This window comes from Phragmites australis, chromosome 1 (assembly GCF_958298935.1).
Source record: "Phragmites australis chromosome 1, lpPhrAust1.1, whole genome shotgun sequence".
NCBI classification, from domain to species: Eukaryota; Viridiplantae; Streptophyta; class Magnoliopsida; order Poales; family Poaceae; genus Phragmites; species Phragmites australis.
Window position 1 is genome coordinate 17,217,088 of NC_084921.1, and position 21,779 is coordinate 17,238,866.

The 21,779-nt window shown below is 40.0% G+C and overlaps 1 protein-coding gene across 2 annotated transcripts; it reads right to left on the reverse strand.

Moving 5' to 3' along the window:
• Positions 1–653: 653 nt before the first annotated feature.
• LOC133911653 (uncharacterized) lies at positions 654–20,492 on the reverse strand. 2 transcript variants are annotated; one of them, XM_062353993.1, is made up of 25 exons: positions 20,168–20,492; positions 16,575–16,655; positions 15,781–15,880; positions 15,613–15,697; positions 15,471–15,520; positions 15,329–15,394; positions 14,673–14,752; positions 13,991–14,050; positions 12,789–12,888; positions 12,636–12,713; positions 12,435–12,502; positions 12,287–12,355; positions 12,098–12,175; positions 11,918–12,013; positions 11,166–11,236; positions 7,799–7,876; positions 7,613–7,706; positions 7,040–7,138; positions 6,200–6,414; positions 5,994–6,108; positions 5,240–5,371; positions 5,035–5,142; positions 4,736–4,845; positions 4,501–4,593; positions 654–1,676 (listed from the first exon to the last, which is right to left on the reverse strand). In XM_062353993.1, the coding sequence occupies exons 1-25, from the start codon at positions 20,255–20,257 to the stop codon at positions 1,193–1,195; spliced, it is 2,700 nt and encodes an 899-aa protein (XP_062209977.1). In that variant the 5' UTR covers positions 20,258–20,492; the 3' UTR covers positions 654–1,192. The 2 variants fall into 2 exon arrangements, 1 of the variants encoding a protein (XP_062209977.1); XR_009908680.1 differs by lacking the exons at positions 654–1,676; positions 4,501–4,593; positions 4,736–4,845 and having other exon boundaries at positions 5,989–6,108.
• Between the last annotated feature and the right edge of the window lie 1,287 nt (positions 20,493–21,779).

The following is a 21,779-nucleotide window of genomic DNA, read 5'->3' on the forward strand; positions in this document are numbered from 1 at the left end:
TGCGTGAAAATGAACGAGTTGACTCCTGGATAAAAGATGTATTATTTCATCGAATTTCGGACATGAACCGCAGACAATTGGATTGGCAAACAAAAATTAGGATAAAATAATGTCACTTCTGTGTTTTCTTAGTTCTCAAGACCTAAACTTCTGCCATACTTTCATTTTCCTGCTCTATTAGCTTATCTTCCGGACTTGCACCCATGGTATTAACAGGAAGAGTCAAGAGATTACAATCATAATATTGCTAGAGTAAAAAAAAAATATTCAACCAACCTAATTCAGATGGTATTATAAATAAGAAGAATAAAGATCTAAATTCACATCATACAGATTCGTCCATCTGTAATGGAGATCATAGAAGACTCAAACCTGAGTAGTCTAAACTTACATTCACCCCCCTAACTGAGCTAAACTCAATTCATATTGCTAGAGTAAAAGAAAACAGTTGCAGACGACTCAAATCTCAACCTGCTTCGTAAGCAGCGAGATATCATTGCAATTCTCGCACAGAATCAGTCTCAAGCATACATCCAACCATAACCCAGATCCCAGGACACGGCACTTGATTCACTTAGAAAATGTTACCTTACTAGAGATCCCGAATAAATTGTGCTAGCCATGCACAAGCACATTTCTTTTCAAATAAGACATTCTGCATAAATCATTCTATCACGTGAATAGATTATTTATCCAAGACTGTCCAGCTAAAACATGAATCAACAAATTACAATTGTATAGGGTAAGTTAGCACAAACTCTTGCGAAACGCTGCTCACCTGAAACTATCCTTTCCTACTTGTTTTACAACCGTAACATATCAGTCAATGATTGTAGAGAGAAATAGTGGAAAAAAGGGCACATATTCACTGCTCCTCCAGAATCTCAAAAACAGATACAATAAGCTACCATGGCAGCAGGGGCAGCAGGAGCGCGGCCCATTCAATGCTGAACCGACAGGCGTCCCAATTCTCAGTTTATCTTTCCTTGCGGAAAGTTAACTTTACAGGGTCACAAGTCGTAGCTGGAATTTTACTCAAGTTAAAGGGAGGCACGACCTATGTCACCTCCAATCATGCTTCCAGCTTGAGACAAATGGATTCGGCCTTTGGAGCCAAACACGTTCATTCCTATCTGCTGACAAGCGTTGACGGATTGGGTACAGGGACAAACCAGTTGTGGAAAAGGAGTTGTCATCTCACTGAATAAGGCTCTGAATCGCTAGTTTTTGCGGTATTTACAGTCTTCTCAGTAGACATGCTGCCCACATCTTTTATACAATCACCTCCAGATTGTCGTGAAGTTTCTGTGTTCTCTGGGGAATGTTGATTTTCCTCGGAATTTGTGCCATGCTCCCCCAAAATACCATTGGCTTCAGTACTTGGAATGCTTGAGGTAGGCGAGAGAGGGGCATGCTTGTTCTGTAAATCTGTGTGTTTACTAGCCGTACTAGTGACAGCGGCAATTTTAGCACAACTAATTCTGGTTTCTATCTTTTGCTTCTTGCGAACCTCCCCATCTGCATGTTTTCCATCCACCGTGTTCACTAACTTCCGCTTCACTGTGGATATCTTTAAGGGCTCATCATCCTCTGAGGGCCTATCAGGTTCCTTCGGTGGCGGATTGAAATCCTCGTCGTCATCGTCATCATAGTCTACAAGTCCAGCTGATTTAGGTCTGGAAAGGCAGGGATCAAAAAATTGAGACCAGAAGAGGTGGGGATCAAAACATCAGTGAGGCAAGCAACATAAATAAATTCAACTATAGCTTTCGGAATTCTGAATGTGAGCTTGCCATTAAATGTAACAAGGGAAAGCAATAGAACAAGCACATATATCATATCCCACTGTGTCGATTACGGTTTTGACATTTGCCATCGCTTTTGTAATATTTAGACTCATGACACTTGTTCCAAAACTTGTTAGATTCATGCCAGTCCCGTCAGAATCTGTCACCTTCCCTTAAATTTTTTATGAGCTGGCAACCAAAAACATTCCAAAATCTCCATACTACACCAGCCTCTTCTCCCAAATCTCTCTCTCCAGCCGAGCCCCATGTCCTCTCCCCCCAGGTGCTGCAGCCCCAAGCCCGTGTGACGAGCCAGAACAGCGGCCTCAGTGGTGCTCTTCCTGGCTGGGTCCCGGATCTCGGCCAAGAAGGCACCCATGGCTGCCGGAGGTGAGGCCATGCCCACACCCATGGCGGCACCATGCGCGGACGGTCGACGATGGAATTGTAGCGGGCGAAGGATGAGAGGAAGAACAGGCGCAACGCGATCACTGAGGACAGCCCGGACAGGTTCTTGCCCACCGAACCAAAGCTGTTGCGGCCGCCGTCATGGGACGAACTGCTGGCTTTTCGTGCAGCGAGCTGAGGAGGATGAGCACAGGGAGCTACTAACGAGGAGGACGAGCACGGTGAGCTGCTGGCTTTTCTTGCAGCGAGCTGACGAGGACGATCTCTATTCGTCCACACGGCCCGCACAGATTAATCCCACAGCTACAAGAACTAAAAATGCACGAATTCACACAGATTAATCCCACAACTCGCACAAATTCGATGTAATGAACAGAGGAAGGAAAGGGTGCAGCCGTTGATCAATCAATCCAATCGGCATATGGCCAGATCTTCAGTGGGCATGGGCCACCAGCTTGAAGGAGGTGGGCTGGCGACCTGCTCGTACACAAGTTTCACGTTACCGACCGAAGCTCGGTAACCGAGCTGTTGCGGTAACCGAAAAACCGTGGTAACCGCGATAACCGCTTGAATTTTCAAAAAAATTCGGACAAAATTCGTTTGATAAAATTTAAAATTTGGGGAAAAATTCGTGAAATTGACCTCTCAGTAACCGGTCGAATTGGACCGGTTACCGAGCGATTTTCTCGATTTATCAAGCGGTTTTCTCGAATTTTCGGCATTGTCGGTAACCGCTCGGCTTTCTCGATTTATCGAGCGGTTTTCTTGATTTTCAGTGAAGTTCAACAAAAAAACCCAAAAATTATCTCAATCTTGTAAAATCAATAACTAATTCATCTGAGCTTCAAATCAAGTGAAACAAATTTTGTTAGTTTCCTTGTAACATGATCTACATGATAAAAGTATTTATACTCATAAAAACGTTCAAAATTTTCTGTGAGAAATTGTATTTGTTAAACCAAGTTAAATGCATAGTTTACTCTTTGCTAATCCAAAAATCATGAAACTAATTTTGTTAGTCTTCTTACATGATCCTATCTCTTTTAAAAATACATGAACTCATGAATTAGTTATTGTAACATGCAGAATTGTGTAAATGTGTTGCGACTAGATTAATTCATAACTGACCTATCACACCTCAAAAATTAGTGAAACCACTTTTATTAGTTTATTTATACTATTATTTATGTAGAAAAAATAATAGTAGACATGAAAAAGTTAATTACAGTGCCGTTTCTTAACAGATTCACTTTATGCTTGTGAACTTTGTAAAAATCATAGAGAAATTAATAAAACTCTAAATAAAGTGAAATCAATTTTAAAGATCCTATTAAGATACGTTCTACACAAGAAAAATATGTGTTTGCATGTTAAGCTTGTCCTTAACATGAGTTAATAACTGAGCCACACGCTTCAACTTTTTTCATTTTTTTCAAACTTCCTTGTTATAGAATATGATGCAAACAACATTATTTGAAATTGTTTTTCACAGAAGGCCTTAGAATTGTGTCTAGTGTTTTTTAGGATTTTTTTTGGAATTTTTTTATTTTTTTGAATTCAAATTTGGTTACCGAGCCGGACCAAGATGGCCGGTTATCGCGCATTTTGGTCGGTTACCGATGAGTTTTTGAACCATGCTCGTACACGACAGCCACGTACTGCGCGCTCTAGGATGCATGTGTCGCCCAAGTCCGGGATGGGGCTCCACCCGCCCATCCGAGCTTTCTCCACCAGCAACACCCTCCAAGCCACCACCATCCCCACGCTTACCAGCCACACCCAGAACTAGAGTGCCTCTCCCGCTCGCCGCAGTCTCTGCCCTCCTCGCTTGGCACCGGTGCCTGCCTAGGCCTAGGCCGCCACATGGCCCTCCTCCTCTCCCCTTTGGCCTGAACTTCTTCTTGGCAACTCCGCCTTCCTCCCGTGTGCAGCTTGCCTGCCTACCTAGGGGGGGGGGAGAGAGAGAGGCGGCCTGATCTGGTCCTTGCCGGATCCATGCGGGACGAAGAAGAGGGGTGGTGGGGCCTGTCTAGAGGTGAGAGAGTAAGGGCTAGAGAAAAAAGAAGGGGGTAGTATAGTCATTTGGTTTGGTCAAACGGTTTGACTAGACGCCGTTTGGGCTCCAATGGCATTAATCAAACAAGTTTTAGAACCAGTGTCATAAGCCTAAATATTACAAAAGCGATGGCAAATGCCAAAACCGTAATTGACAGTGGCAAAAACCTAAATTTCCCTATATCATAAACACACTGGGAACTCAAAATGATCTGAAATTGTATGTGAAGAAAGAATAAAGACAGAATACCTATCAGCTTCGCTTCCATTGGCAACCTTAGCCTTACTATGTTGGTTCTGTGCATGTTTAGCCCGCCGGCCAGAGCCTGAATCTTCTTCATCACTAAAAACAACAGATGGCGCGTCACTTGCAAATTCACAGTACTACTTCTGAACACAATAGTGCCCTAAAAAGTCTAGTTGACAGGGTCGCCATCCTATATGGCCAATACAATGAAGCAATCAATGACCAAAATATAGCAAACCTGTCCTCGTTGAAATAGTCTTCCTCTTCCTTCTCAAGACCTCTTTCTTCTGCCTTCTTTCTTGTGTCAGGCACGCTAGCACTTAGCCTTGTTTCAGCAGTCTCCAAGTACTTGCCAGAAGAAGGAAGAAACAAAAGATAGGCTATCTCATTCAGTAATATGCATAATAATGGCAAAATGGTAGGCACAAATTAAGATTCTATCTTAGTAGTATGACGATATTATTATCTTTCTTCATCATAAGTTCCACTTCAAAGATATTAACACGGGATGCAATAGTACACAAGTAAAGGTCCAACCTGCTGATACTTGAGTTTGAAGGCTTGAATACTCCCGAAGTGTTCAAATTTTGCAAGTAGATCCCAGAAAGACTCAATTACATAGATAACAAGAGATTTTAGATTTTCCTGCAGGAAGTATCCTATGAGTAAGCCAGAATTCATAGTAGTAACCAAGTAAAAGCCATTTTTATTGTAGTAACCAAGTTGTTCTGAACATATGTACCTTCCGTATGTATTCCAACAATTCAAGTACTCCTGAGTGTAGCATGTTGTATCTATCCCCATTTTCAACAAAGGCGTCAATTATTGGTTTCAACAGGTTGAACTTTACAACATGGCGAATAAGATGCTCATCCTAAAAAACATACAAAATATCAACTGGGATTCAAATATGACAAGGTGCTAATACTAATTTTATCACTTTAAATTGTAATGAGCATTAGTTTACTATCCATTTCAATGGCTGGTGGCAACCAGAAGTGAAGAATTATATGCCCAGCCAATTTTGCTGAGAATCCAGCAAATAAAGTTATAAAACAGTGGCAAATATTGGGATTTAGTTTGACTCAGGAATGAGCTGTAAGTTCAGGCTAAGGTGGCATGCCCAGATTAAAGCAGAAGAGCTAGTATGCTGCAGATACCACCTATTAGCAGTTCTGCTCAGGGAACAGTATGCATAAAGCCAAATTGCAATAGATTGGAAGCATATAATAGCACATCATTGGTATAATCTTAAACCATAAAATGAGATCAGTCAGATTTATGGTACATTGAGGAACATCCAGACATGAAAAATGAGATCTCTAAGAAACCATAAGAGGATTGATCGAGGAAACAATACAGAAGTAATTGAATACTATCAAAAGCCTTCCACTATGTCATGGATTTCAACTGTGCCAACAGTGCATGATTTTAAGGGAACTACCAATTTTCCAATAATATAAAAAAGGAAATTTATAAATTCAATAGTACCCTACATTTCTGGAGATAATAGTACGCATAAACCTAACAGCTGCCACAACCAAAAACTTCTCCCTCCGTCGAGTCAACGTAAGGATTTTCTCTATAGCATTGTTCATAAGAAAGTTGCACCTACAAAATTATTTGATGAACATTTAGCACATGCATAGAAACAGAACAGAAATTTGATAGTATAGCGGAAGAAATTTGCATGGAGCAGTACCTAATTCTGTAGGGATGATGAACTACACAAAAGCACAGCAGTTCACAAACATTTAACAAAATCTCAGGCTTGATTCGATGTACTTCAGCATTTCTATCAACACCAAATGAGTTAGATGTTTTTAGGGAAATGCTCCTCGGAGAACAAGAGAATGCTATTACATCAACCAAATAGTCAAGATGCCTTTCGTAGAAGATCTCAATAATGGTGTCTCTCTGCAGCATGGGAGAGAAGAGTTAGTAGAGCTGAATCTGATCAAAAACAGGTGTGAAATTTCACATATTTGGAACTGACTTCAACACAGTGGGATACAGTAGAATGACCACGATCTACCACTCAGAAAAATAACGAAAATTATGGCAAAATATCCATCAAAAAAAGACAAGTGGCACTGTGGCAGCGATGATTAATGATTATGCCTGAACAGAGACAGTCAGGATAATGTTTGATAGCTCAGATAGCATTATTACTAATTGAAATAGTCGACATATTTTTACTTCTGGTATGAAGACAGCAGAGGTAAATGCAGAAATAATCAATGCAGATGTGCAAAACTTTAAACAGAGTCCACATCATAGGACTTCTATTGTGTTAAAAGTTGGAAACTTAGAGAGGCGAATTACCGTAAGATTGTATAGTAGTGGAGGACTTGAAAATGATTTATATAAATTAATTAAAGAGTACAGAACACCAGAAATGTAGCCCAAATTTGTAAGACTGAATAAAAAAGAGGGCTATTTGTAATTTCAGAAAATATCGCACCCTTATACTCTAACATAGCTCATCAATGGAAGACAACATATAATTTTCCAACTTATTTTGGTAGAAAAGATTACTTACATGTGCACCAGGCACGGTGAAAGAATCCATCAGTATGCGTAGGATTTCTTGAAACTGACAACGCATTTCCTCACCAAAGTCAGCTACCATGCCCTTAACCTGAAATTTTAGTGATTGTAAGCATACATTTGATATGATAGTTGTTACGTGGATCATAACATAGTGATGTTAGAATATAAATTTAGCATCGATATTATGATATGAAACATGGCTAGGAAAAGAAAAAATGATGGTGACGTTGAGAAAAAAAATTGCAAAATCGGTCATCTTTCAATCTTTTGTCAATTACAACCATGTGTAAAGGAACTCCCTGGGGACAGATGAGCACAATCCTTGCATTTAATTAGTATATCACTAGAAGAATGCAGTAAGTTTTACTAAATAAACTATATTTTGGTCATATCCTAAGCCATGTCGTTTTTTCTTGTTTATATAGGGATAAGACATGCACAGTTTGCACTCCACTCCAGCTAAACTCTGAGCAAATGCAGATACTCAAAATGCTACAAAGAAGGGAACATAATTACTGGATGCAAAGCTAACTGCAGACTTAGCAAACCTCTGCTAACTTACCAGAAGTCCAAGAAGAGAATTTCCGTCTTGCTGGACAATATATGACCTCAATAGGTTAGGGTCCTGATTAAGAAAAAGTATAAGGATATCTGTCCTGCATTCATCAAATAAAATACAGTTAGCAGTTAAAGCAAATTGTGCTGCAACAACAAAGGCAGTAATTTAACAGCATTCTTCAACAAGTACCCAGCTGAAACAATTTTTCTGTCTTGAATCTGCAACACATCGGAAATTATTTCAAAAACACCTTCACCCGAAAGATCCCTGAAGGAAAATAGGCGGTTAGCTCATGACGTGCTACTAAGACCTACAATCAGAGTTAACAGTTATCTGGAAACAGCAACAGATTTGTCTTCAAAATCATACAGTAAATTGGATCAGTTGTATGCATTCTATTAGAGGTCATGACCACACAGCTCATGACGAAACAAGGTTACAGGCAATAGACATGATATCCTTGGAAAATATGAAGTTAAATGATAGTGAGGCAAAGCATGGGACTGGGACTGCCAGGCAGTGAAAAATGGCATCACCACCTCAGGCACACCAGTATCATAGGTTCTAGTTCAAAATGCGAGAGGACAAGAGGGTTAAAACACAAACAGCTAAGTTACAGTGAAAGTGCATTGCTTAGAAGGGTATTTTACTCACGAATTAAGCCAACGTTTTGGCGAAAACCATGCATTATTAAATGCAGCAAAATGCTTACAGCCAAAAATGCATATTAACTAGCTTATTTTAAACAATAATAATCTAAACTTTCGGAGAAAATTCTCTGGGACTATTAATCTATTATTGTCCTAGAGGCTAGAGAGGGTGTAGAAACTCTATTGCGATATGCTAAGAATTTTGCATATGCCTATGGCAAACACAGAAAGCTTGCATATATCCTTCAAATTTTGCTTGGGCCCACCCTTTTTCAAGGCACACAAGGCAGAAGTTGTAGAATCAAACATCTTAATGATCTCCACTACTCCATGTGGACCTTTGCCTCTTCAATAAAGCTTACATTGTCTTGCTTCATAAAGAGATGGGCATGACAAGACCTGGAAACTGAAGACCATCTCCCTTAAAAACTGCACAACCAGAATCAGACTACAGCAGATGATCGTTTCCATTGTCCACCCAGATCAAACTGGCTTTCTCTAGGAGCATGCATTTTGGAGAATTTTGCGTATGCAGCTGAAATCATTCAAGCTTGCCATAAAAGAAGCTCTTGCTCTCATCCTCAACTAGATGTCTACAAAACATTTGACTTTAGCAACCGGTCCACTCTTGATTTTCTAATCTCTACCATATAAACACGAGTTGGTTCCCGCGTCATCTCCTCTCCCTACTCTCCACCCATCTAATAAAAACCTCTAAAATTTACCCACTTCTACCATCTACTCTCGTCCTCAAGCCTCCCTGACTCGTTACCGGCTACGGATATAGAACCCGTTTTACTAATGAAAACAAATGAAGATAATCTCCTCCTTTTTAGGATCCCATCTGAAATCAATCTACGGCATCGCTCCCGACGTATTTGTTCGGCAATACTTCTATGGCGCATCCACATCTCCATACCTTGAGTTTCTGCTTGATGTTACCGTGTCCAATGTTTATATTTTCGTTGCAACACAAAGGCACTTACCTAGTAATGTATAAACATGAGCTCATCAATTATTTCCTCTGTTGATAAATGTGCTTGCTTACTTAACCTTCACAAACATAATTCATGGACCCAAACAACCGAGCTTGCTTGAAAACTAGTAAATAAGTCCAATAGATCTACTTTTATCTGGAATCCCCTTTGCACACTAATATAACTACTTCCAGACTATCAAATGCACCCGAACAAACGTAGATTGGATTCGCCAGCTCATATATCAACTGAAAATTTACAATCATTGCATCTATGGAGCTAGTATGCACCGGAAAAATTGACCCCAAAAGCCAGAACTGATGAGGAAAGGTGGTCAATTCACTTATACTTCAACACTCCCTTCGTGTGTAGGCTCCCTTGTGCCTCAAACGTGGAATAAGGGCAAAGTCCATTTTTTTATTTAAATTGCACCGAACATGGCTCAAATTCGATACCTCCAATCAGTTGACCTCAAAAGCCTAAGTTGATGAGGAAAGATCGGCAATTCATTTATACTTCAACAATATTCTAATACAACACCAGTGTTTGCATCATGCAAGGGTACCATGCTAAAATAGACAAGGGTGTTATTCCACACGAACACACGGTATACAACACAAAAGAACCTTGGTACCACATGATTAGTCTACCCTAGCTAAAATACACATCTTGTACTTAGTGATAGAAGAACCCACCACTATTGTTTTCTAAAAGAAAGGAAAGCAAGAAGTCTATTTTCATCCCTCTAACTCTTTCCTCAGTTTAAAACTAGTCCCTCACGCTCAAATCTGAGTAGATATCATCACTCCGTCTGTTTGACTACGGTTTTGACCCACATGGACATCTGACTCGAATTCCAACTGGCTCCCGTACTAAGTTGGCAGTGGGTACCACTTGTCAAGAGAATAACAGAGCATAAGCAAGAGGCCAAGGCATGCCCGGTGTGGCTTTTCGTCCACACACTCTTATTCTCTTCCTCCCTATCACAAGTGGGACCCACAGCCCGCTCAATACAAGGGCCAGTTATCCATCTCTCAATAACCCCTAATTCCCATAGCACGCCTCCCTTGCATCTTCACAGACTGTCACTGACCAGAAATCCATGGGAAAAAAGAAGATACAAGGGGAGGAATAGGGCAGCCTCACCTCGTGCTGCTCGGGCAGCGCCCACTGCGGCAAATAGTAGGGTGGGAGGTGCGGCCATGGCTGTGCAAGACGATAGGAGCTCAGCGAGTTGGATGGTGGCTGTTTCGGTCACCATGGAAGCTATGAATTACGTTTGGATTAGTCCAGCCTGGTCCATTATCAGATCAGCCGATTTGTCTGTTGTAGGCCAATTGGACAGATGGATGTGTCGATTTTGTAAGGGTGTGCCTCGCAGATTTAGATTTTCTATGGTACTACTGGATTGATCAATGCCTTTGGAACATGATTCCTCGTGTGTTATTGTGGGTGATTACATGGTTCCTCATGGGTTGTTGTGGATGATCTATGCAACAGCATGGAAGAAATAAATTGGTTTAACACTATTTGAACAAGAAATTAACTTCAACGCATACAATGCAGTATTCTAGGAATACTTTAAGCTTTATGATGCTATAAGACGGCGTAAGAATTCTACAAGCTTTGAACCAGCTAAATTAGGGATTCAGCTCCATTTGATATTTCCATCATTCCATGACTACCTTGTGCCCACCAATCTGAGTTGTCAGCAACGAGCCAGAAATTTGCATAGGTTGCTGAACCAAAAGAGCTTCTAAATCTAAAAACAATATTTGTTTTTGTAATACACACAGCCTATAGCCATGTGCCTATATTGGTATTTTTGGAGAATTAACACAACACCGTGGCAGTGTTGTGTTATGCCTTTGCAGTCTAACCAGGGGGCACAGTAGAAAGGGAAAATAACTAAAACAAAGGATGACGTACCGAAACAGTCGCAACTGTTGAACAAGTGCCAAACTCTTACTAAGAGTGCAAAACTCGTGCAAAAACAAAACCTGCAAATAGAGAAACATTATCACTTATCAGCATTGTCACCAACAAGAGGCAAAGCATTAAATACTTCCATTTTCAATCCAGATTCCAGTAATTGTAGCAGATAGGCAGGTAAAGCAAGCTAGCTTGCTCAAGGTGAGCATCGGTAATAACGAATGCAAGTGATGAGGTTTTGAAAGATGTTATTAGACGTGAGGGTGAGCCTAGCATGTGGGACCCACATACAAAGGCATTCAGTAACCATGAAATTTTGTGTTGCATCAATCCAAATTCCCTAAATACAATGTGAAACCTAACAGTCCAATGTCCCACAGAGAACAATTAGACTCAGGTGATTGTCACATTCAGCAAATCATATACTTCAAGAAAAGTTAATCCAGCAAATCTTGAGGAAGGACCAGCTCATCCAACTACCCGCTTTTAAGAAACACCAGTAAATCAACATGAATCATTAAGACAATCCCAGTTTTAGTCAACTATAATGTGCATGAATGCCAACTATGCTAAATTGGAAACTTCTCTAAAAATGCAAGGGGAAAATCTTGCCTAATAGCTACATTTATTGAACTATCTAACTCAATTTTGTTGTGGCGATACTAAGGAATTCATGATAATGACTAAAAAAAACAGTTCAAGATGAAGACATCAGGTCATCATTAACAAGAATAAGAATATTTTCTTACCAATTCTCGTTTCGATTCCATGGAAATATCTGATGACCTCATCCTAGCAAATAGTTCTCTAACAAAGTAAATATCATCCTTTAGTAAGGAAATAACCTGCAAGCAGATCAATATGTCATAAGTAACAAAAGGGAGAAAATTTATAACAATAACATCACTGGGGAAGGCTGAAACACTAACAGATGCATTATTTGTATGTATCATTGTGTTCAAACTTGCTAGAGTGGCATCATCCAATATTCGTGGCAATATAACATCCTGCAATGCCAAAAGAAAAGGTCACACTGTAGAACATGCTAAATAAAAAGAATATTGACATATACCAATGAACTAGAAAAAGTTAGCCAGCAATTCAGTAGACAAACTGACCTTAAGATAGCCTATTCTGTATGTCTGATGAATCTTTGAAACCACAGAATCATTTTTAATAGGTATTGCCTACGGGAAAAACATAGTTTTAAATTAAATAACCATTTCTTCTCAACCAGGATAACATGTGCAAGAGAAATCAGAATACCTCTTTGAAAACTATATGATCCTTTAGAAAAGCGCGATGCTTTTGCACTATTGGAACTTCTGGGTCATCTGTGCAGAGTATATCTCATTAAAAATAGAGAAAGCAGCCTCTCATGCATTCCAGTTACAATCAGATAGTACATAATTGCATGCTATGATAAAGGTATATGAGAAACAAGAAGAAACAATGGAGATAACATACATTCAAGGGCGCCTATTATGTCAAGAATAAACTCATCGGAGAAAATCTTGTCAAAGATCAATGGACTGTTCAATAATACTGCAGAATGGAAATCGACAGTAAGTACAGTCTAAAAACTCTAGCAAGCAAACTTTCATTCAGATATGTACTTACTGATTCCCTTGACTAATTTGAAAATCATGTGAAGATCATCTAAGTTTTCTAAATCCTCGCACATTCTGAAAATGTCCACTAGCTTTGGAAAAAAATCACGCTGCAAGAATTTGCAAGTAAAGTAGTTCAAGACTTCACGTCAGACGAGAATAATCATACCCGAAAAAAAATGGTGTCATTATTTCTAAGCATCTGCACTATGCTGCTTTCTCCTAAGTTATAGTCAAACCTCAGGATGTTGATTCACAGGAAACCAACAAAAAGAGAGTCAAGAAGGAACTTCAGCAGGAAAGCACCATCAGTTAATTGATTAAAACCACTCTTATTACAACACTATAAACTGGATTTAGCAGAGAATGTCCGGTCACCATTGTGGAGCTATCTGTAATATTAGTCATTCCATTAACTGATATCATATTTCACCACAATAAACATGAGATCAAATCATAAAATTAAACTCATGTAGTTGGCTTGCAACTATTCGATTTCAATCTTAAGCTTAAGTGAGAATGATAAGTCTGTGAGGCAATAAAATCATAAATCACCATCAGCAGTCTACTTTCTTAAATTACCCACTAGACAACATTTGATCTTCTGTTAGATGAATGTTCAACAAATAATTATATGATAACAAATGTGGATCATACGAACAAAAAGACTCTCAAGGAAACACCTGTATTTGAATAGAAAGACACAAATCCAAAAACTTATGTCAAGATAATTGTACACTAGACGAGTACAAGACATTGTGTAGGCAATACTACAATTATTCAATCAAGAAAAGAAATAGTCTGTGAATTATTTCATCTTAGCCTCAATAAGAGTTCAGATTGACCAGAGGTAACCAGCCTAAAAAACAGCCAACTGAGAGCATATTGATCATGAATGCAACATATGATACAACATCTACACCATGAATGATTTTTCAACAGAGAAACAAGTGAATGCTACAACAATAGGGGGCATCTCCCCAAAAAGTCACTTAATAGACAGAAAGAGGCAAAGTTTCTTATTTTTTATTTTCACTATCAGAATTGAATTGCTGCTCCCAGCCAACATTCCATCCATAGGGAGGAAGGGTGTGTTCGATTTTGATGATTAAATGAAACTCCTATCTTACATGAGAATTAGCACAAAAGCTAACAGCAAGTAAATAAATTTAGTACATGAGACCATGCCATGGCAAAGTTTAGAAAACTTACATCTTGTGTTATCAACTCTGCCACACGGATCTGATCTGTAATGCCGCCCTCCAATATAGTCTGCAGATTTTTATCATCAGTATTCCGAAATTAGTTACAACTAAGTCAAACTTTTAACTGTAAAGCACTTAAGCTCCAAAGCACATATGATAGTCTCCCTACTTATAAAGATAGCCCTGAAACTACTTCAGCGTTCTTGGTGACTGCTGAGTCCCCCCAAAGGAAATAGATAAATATGAGGATAGCGATATCAATGATTTCTTTCAATAAGCAGACAGACTGGCTTGGTTACCGAACTGTTTCATATGATTCCATAGTTCCCCTTTACCCCTATATATCAACGATTACATCTGAAGACAAATAAACAAAGATTTTCCCTTTACACTGATGGGCAAGACTAGATAGCCAGAAGAACAAGGAAACACTTAGAAGTTAGATTCGAGACTCCCAAATTTTCACACATATTCATCAAGGAGGAGATGGGACTTTGGAAACATGATCGGGTAAAGCACAAACCACAATTTTCAGCCAAGACAGAAAGCAAATTACTAGTGTCACAATGTATCGATAAACAGAGTAAACATTGAAGGAAAATGTAAAAGGAACTAAATAGATGTTGCAACTGAGCATGATAGGTAAAATAATAACAGTATCATGAGAAGAACATAGAAACAATTCAAACCTTTATAATTAAAGGAAGATTAGATAATTCAACAGGAGGAAGCACCCTGAATTCACCATTTGCAGAGTGGAATGAATCATCTGCAGGGGAATGAATGATTAGTAAACATAATGCTACTGGAAAAAGCGCTATATCAAGTAAACAATGCACATATGTAGGCTAGACAGCAAGTTGAGCCACAGGATAGGAAACAGTGCCTCAAGATGCACAAGGTGCAGCACCCAAAGTGATTTGTGTGCCTTTAGCAGGAAGGCTCGAGGCACTGTGCGCATGTCTCAGCATAAAAAAGTGTAAAACATGGATCATATATTTAGAACTTCTAATATAAGGTCATCATGAGTTCATCAGAATATTTATTTGAAAAAAATGGAAGCATTGTTTTAATTATCAAACTAACAGTGAAAATTAGAGTAGCAACTGGTCACTATCTACTGATGTAGGACACATTAATATTCTAATAGTAACAAGGCCCTTTTCAACCACATAACACCAAGCAGCAACGGTTCAAGGGTTAGGTTGTGGTTTTTGTGCTGCGCTGTGGAATATACTTTGTTATGGAAATATTTACTGATGCCAGTAAGATTTTACTACTGTGGCTCCAAAATAGATACTTTCAACAAAAAAAAATAATAATAATAAGGGGAAAACACTTTTACCATTTGAATGCAATACTCTACAGGCTTCTAGAGATTCCAATGTTTGACGAGGACCAACTTCAAGAACTGCAGGACATGGTCAAAATGAGAAAAGTGTGCATGGTAGGAATAAACAATTAGCAACAGATTTTAATCAACTCACCACCAAGGTTACTGAACTGCAGGTTTCTCTGAACGTCACATATGTGGTCCCTGCATAGCACCACAAGAACACAAATATAAAATAAAGGGAGTAACTGAAGAAAAAAATGATAATCGCAACATAGCTCTTTTTCTTCAACTACCATATGTAGGAGCATCCTGTAGCTTCCTGGAAGCTCAGTGCTAATTCTGTTGCTGCCTCTTGATCCCTCCATGAAATGATTGTTTCTAATAAAAGAAAATGGGTTAGCAAGCCATGCAAGAGAGATAAATTATTCACTGGAGGATAGAAGGATGATGTGTTAGTACACCTTCTTGCTTTCTGTAGATATCGTCAGAAGTGATGTTGTGGACAAGTAGTGTCTCATTGTCCTCTTCATCCAAAACAGTTAAACCAAGTTCTTTTGAACCCTAGAATCAACCCAAAACTGAATCATGTAAGGTCCCCAAAAGGTAAGCCCACAAATTAGAAATCGATAGCACATCAACAGGATATCATGATGGTATATATTATGAGTAGTTTCTGTTGGTTTTCATCTGTATTGATATCTTTGTACCATGGCGTACTGTTCACAAATCACCATCATAGTATGAGGTATGGACTTGATACCTTGGCAAGGTTCTTTTATAGTTTCCTTGACAAGGTGATTGTAACACAGAGACCTAAATTACGGTGGACCGTGTGGCACATCTGGTATGCGAGTTTTTTCCCATGTTGGGAGTTCACATGAGTTTGGAATTCTGGATAGCATATACACATAAAGGAATCAAGGTAACAACTCAAGTTAACCCTTTTCGGCAAAGTGAGCACAGAAATGCAACTGAGTTGTTACATAGCCTGAGGGGTGGCTTTTGCAAATTTTGGAGCATTGTCATATTCTTGTGCATATGGTTCCACAAAGCAACACATGTATTGGCCTAAAATCCATGATACTGGTGCAATTTCAATATAAACTTTGACCAACACAAAGAATGTTGTCATAAGACAGACATGGAAATATAAGCAGATTAACAGGCAAACAAATTTACTGGATGCTATTGAAGAAAATGAGGAGTTGAGTCAACTTAATAGAGTCATACAAACTGTATTGGCACAGGAACATACCTCAACGTACTCAATAGAAACATGACCTGTTCCTTGATCATCCCACTTCCCTCCATCAGTCAAACGGTATACTTTGACACGCTGGAACAGTTACCAGATGTTGTTACCATCATTTATAGTATGGAGTCGAGGGATAAAATAATATACAGAAACAGAAATGAGACAAATAAAATTTGTTAATAGATACAAGCATGAGTGAGCATTTTGGTTGAAAATGGCAAACTGCAATGGACTTGCACTGCTCAACTAAAGATGAAAGGTAAACCGTGCAACCAAAAGGGCAGGACTTTGACAGCAGCCGGGTGCCAGTTTACAGTTTGTTACTGCTGCATAAACAAGGCAACAAACTACTTTTTTTTATTTCAATGTAGTATCAATTCCATATCTTATATTTCTTTAACCCAGGAATTGCGATGACTCAGCATCAACTACTAAATGATGGCATCAGAAATAAAATGCACAAAACTTTATACAAACTTCGGTTTGCAATGGGATAACTACTGTGAGGAGCATGGCTAGAAGGCATGGCTGAGTGGGATTACGGTTTCCAGTGAGAATGATAGATATAGACTGGGATTAGCGAACAAGAGGGGCTGAGAGGTAGAAAATAAAGGAGAAAGATTTCTTATATTGGTTGCACAATACATTATATGTGTTAACATCCTCTGTAGAGGTGTCCCTAACAAAGGCTGCTAATTAACAAGACTTAAATTCTACTCTTGATCATTTCAGACTCTGAAGACATAGACCAATAGCTAACATAGTCAGGACTCCGATTTTGCTAATTCCTAAAGATAAGGACTTGAACTCTAATCCTATCAATGCTACTGACTCCTACTGTGACTCTCAATGTGGTTAGACCGCTACCCTGCTACTGCTATCTTTGCCGCAGTGCTTCGCCCTCTGGACTCTGCCATAATGTGCACAGCTGCTGCAGCTCCTTGCTGTACCGCTGCTGCAGCTCAACATATGATAGAATACCCTGACATGATGATGCCGGGGCCTCTGTCCAAAACAAAACTTGGTTGTCACTGAACCATGTCATCTGATATGCTCTAGCCCATGGGATGTGATGATGAATGAATCATGACCATCACTCCATCAGTGATCAGTGTTTGCTTAAGAGTGAAACCCCGGTGTCATTGAGCTACATCATCACATAAATGCTAGACATTATATATGATTTAGGAACAAATCATGTCAGAGTTTGCTTAAGCACTCACTAGAGATGTATGTCTCCCTCTTATTTTTCCTTTTCCTCGTATGCTGCAAACCTACACACTAGTTCCCCAAACTCCCACTGCAACATGCGGGTATTCCACTAGCTGAATTTGAGAATCTCCCAGCTAGCATCCCGTTTGATTGTTTGCTGTTACTAGGTAACACAATACAAGGCTGATATGCAGTGTCGAGCAACCATCCTGGCAAGCATCATATGGTGATTAAACTAACTGGATTATCAAACAGCAATGTGGGCGGCATAATTACAGTTATAAATATGATCGTACATCAGCTGGCAGGTGTTGCAAGCTGTTTTAGACAATGCATACTGACACAAGAAACCACCACTGACGGAAGCAACTTAAGTTCCATTTATTCTCTTTCTTTTACGTTAGGCTGCCATATTATGTGGCACAAAGTACTCCCACCGTTTCAAAATAAAAGACCAGCAGTTCTTGCCATCATGTTTCAAATTATAAGGTTTGTATGTAGCTTTAATGATGTCTTCTCTCTTTTGCCCTCATTAATCGTACCTCTCTTTTCATCATGTATGAATAAACACCAAAAAAACTCATCTCTCTTTCATTCCCAAGACATTAACATCATGAACCCCATGGGTCATTTCCATCTACCATTCTCTTGGTTTCATGCGGTCCTTAATCCCCGTGTCCAACCAAAATATGTCTTATAAAAAGAAATGGTAGGAGTACCATCTTTTCAAGGTACTTGAGCCAATATAAGGCTAGTGACCCAAGCATTAATATTCTGCATGAGTTTTCTCTAGAAAAGGAACTACAATACTATTTCACATGCTTCAAGTAGCAAAGGATTGTGGTACAACAATGTTTAGAAGATATTAAATTTGCTCAAATCAACTGCCAGACCTCACTTGGGCAATGGCAAGGCAATCTTCTTTTTGGCGAACTTTGTAATGATTCTTGTTTGCAATTAGAATGCCCCTAAGTGTTTCCATAAGCCATCGACAAGGATCTTTTGGTTTCCAACTACTTTCCACTTAAGTATAGCAATCAAGCATGCATCTTTCCATTATCCGAAGTTACCCTTGGTCAGTTTCAAGATATAGACTGTCATCGATGAAGACTACTCATCTGAATTAATACATGAAGGCTTCAAATATTATCAGGAAATATGCAAATAGAACCTACTTATAACTAGTTTGGAAGAATATATGTATAAAAAGTCATTGTCAATTCTTTTCCAATAAAAACTGAATACTAAAGTCATTGAGGAGGAGGAAACACTTCTTTGTTGAGCCCAAATAATGTGATCTTTGTTCTCCTAATAGCCTAAAACCCTGGAAAAACTGGTGGCATATGCTCTTAATATGCTTTTAGTAAGGATGATGTAGCTTCATTGGTCCCTTTCTTCAATGCTACTTTGGAAATTTTAAATATATTGCCACTAAAGCTCAGGGAGTGCAGCGAGTACTAAATCTTTCTTCAATCAATTGGTTCAGTGATGCAGGCATATTTGGCTTCAAAGAAACAAAATCACACAAGTAGATGTAACAGAATGTCGCAATAAATTAAGATGAAAGAAGCTTCTGCTCCAAGATGTTGAGCTTACAAAAGTTAGATCATATCCACCAAAGATGGACGCGATCTCTAAGTGGATCGGTTCAAATTATATCTCCTTTTTCTTTCACTTTCATAACCATTTTGCATGATTTGAACTTTGTAATAAACTTTCAGTTGGGCAAGCTCTCAAGTCTCCGCGCTTGTTCCAAATCAGAATAAAAGGGTAGTGCTATACGCACTAAAGTAGCCAGAAAGGCAGCAGATAACTTATATGGCATTTTGTCCCGATATGATTGAATCATGCATTTGCTCATGTTGATGAGTGCTGATTTGTATAACTCTCAAGGCACATTTTCTTTTTGTCTAAATTTGCAAAGATCAGGCATATTACATACTGTCCAAACTACTCAGTAACTAGCACCAATAAGTTCAATTAGTTCCAAACCTGCAGCTGCAGGTACAGCAGCTCTTAGAGTGCGCAAAACACCAAAACCCCTTCCCACCTAGCCCTCACCAAGGAACAAATTTTACAACAATTCGCTCGTTATTAGAGTTCACCAAGAAATAAGGATACCCAATCCCCCTCGATAAAATAACAAATTGCCAGCTCCAAGAGCAGTAAACTCGGATCTAAAGCACGGTTGGCCTCCAGAAACTCCCCACCTCCCCATGCGGAATCCCAACAGCTCCCTGCCGGAACCCACTGCACCCTAGCAAACGAGAATCGCCACACGCGACGCACGCAGGCTGGCCTATCGAACAGCCGCTAGCGGATCTGCCAATCCTAAAGCTTTCGGAACCCTACAGAGCAGCCAAGAAGTAGGGAGCCCTCACCTTCATGCTGCTGTTGTGCGCCGCAGCCACGGCCGCCGCGGCGGCGGCCTCGCCCCCCGCCTCCGCGTCCCCCCGCTCCTGCTCCGCCATCCGCGCGCCGCGGTCCTCCGGCGTCTCGTCCCGGAACCTTCTAGGGGCGGGCGGAAGCCTCGTCCGCCGCCTGGAACTTCTTCAGCAGGTCGAGGGCGCGGGCGGCGAAACCCTAACCACCATCAACGAGCTCCGCTCCCCACTCCGCCCTCTCTCGCTCCTCGGCTCGGCGTCGCCTTTCCCCTTTTACCCCTCCGTTTTTCGTCAATATTTTTGCGTGCCCGTCTTTGTTATGTTTACACCCTCGCATTAGAGAAAGGAAATGGCGTGCTAAAAAATAGAGCAGTGAAAGGAACCTGTGGGGGGGGGGGGTGAAAGGACCACGGTGCTGTCCGGTACGTCACGTTCGGATATTGCTCGTCGGTACTCCCTGAGAAAAGACCCATTGTTTTAGATACAGCACATAAGTTTAATCACTGTTTTTTAGGGTTTACGTGGATGCAGAAGGAAAAACCATGTGAAAATAAATCACAAAAGGGAAATTTTTACGTGCACATGACATCCTTGTCAAAACCCGTGGATCTCCCCTTGTTGTTTGGAAGAAAAGGGATAAATTTTCCCAGAAAAAAGGGGAAAATAAAAAAAAACCAAAAAAAGTGCTACATTCTGCACAATATCAAAGGAAAAATCCCAGAGAAAAGAAAAAATCGATAACTCAGAAAATATCAAAGGAAAAATCAAAAAAGCGCTACATTTTGCACAACCAACGATCAAATCGACATTCAAGAGTTCAAAAGTTCTAGTACTTAGTACATGCATCCATCCGATTAATGTGCAGCAATAACCATCGGTTAACATCCAAAGCTACGATCAAAGTAACATAGACAGATCCTTTCATGGTCCGCTCATGGAGCAAGAGAAAAATAGACATTCACTGCGATGCGCTCTTTCGGAGGCCAATAGTGAGGTCAGAGAATAAGACTGGCGATAAATAGATTTACCTAAGGAGGCGAGGATTAGGACAACAGGTGGACATATCTCACATCTCGAAGGCCAATCACAAAGGAATCAAGCTCCACGTACTAGGACATAAGGAGGTGGTGCGCAAGAAGGATGGGCCAAATTGCTAGCGCCACCGAAGGTGATGGTGGTTAGGCTCGTGTGGAGGCGCAAAGCTGCTAGACGATGGTTACGACAACAAATCGCGAGATGGACAAGGCAGCGCTCGGGATGGGGAGATTTTTTTTCAATAGTCGGGAGATGTTTTTTATTTTCCCTGTGGGTGGATAAGTATTGGGTGGAAACGACCGAGGAATTGTTGGCCCATATGGTATCCAAATGGCAGTCTGGGATAACAGTGAGAGCAAAACCGTAGGTCGGATTGTCTCCGTGGAATGAGCTAGGATCCTAACGGGATATGAGTCATCCAAATAAGCACTTAGAGAGAAGAAAGAGTTTTACTTATGACTCATAAAAATTATTATACTCACAAAAAATATGTACTAAATACAAATATAGGCAGGAAACCAAATTGCATTAGCTTAGTTCGTTTGGCAAGCTGAGTCAGCCCATGAGTTACTTG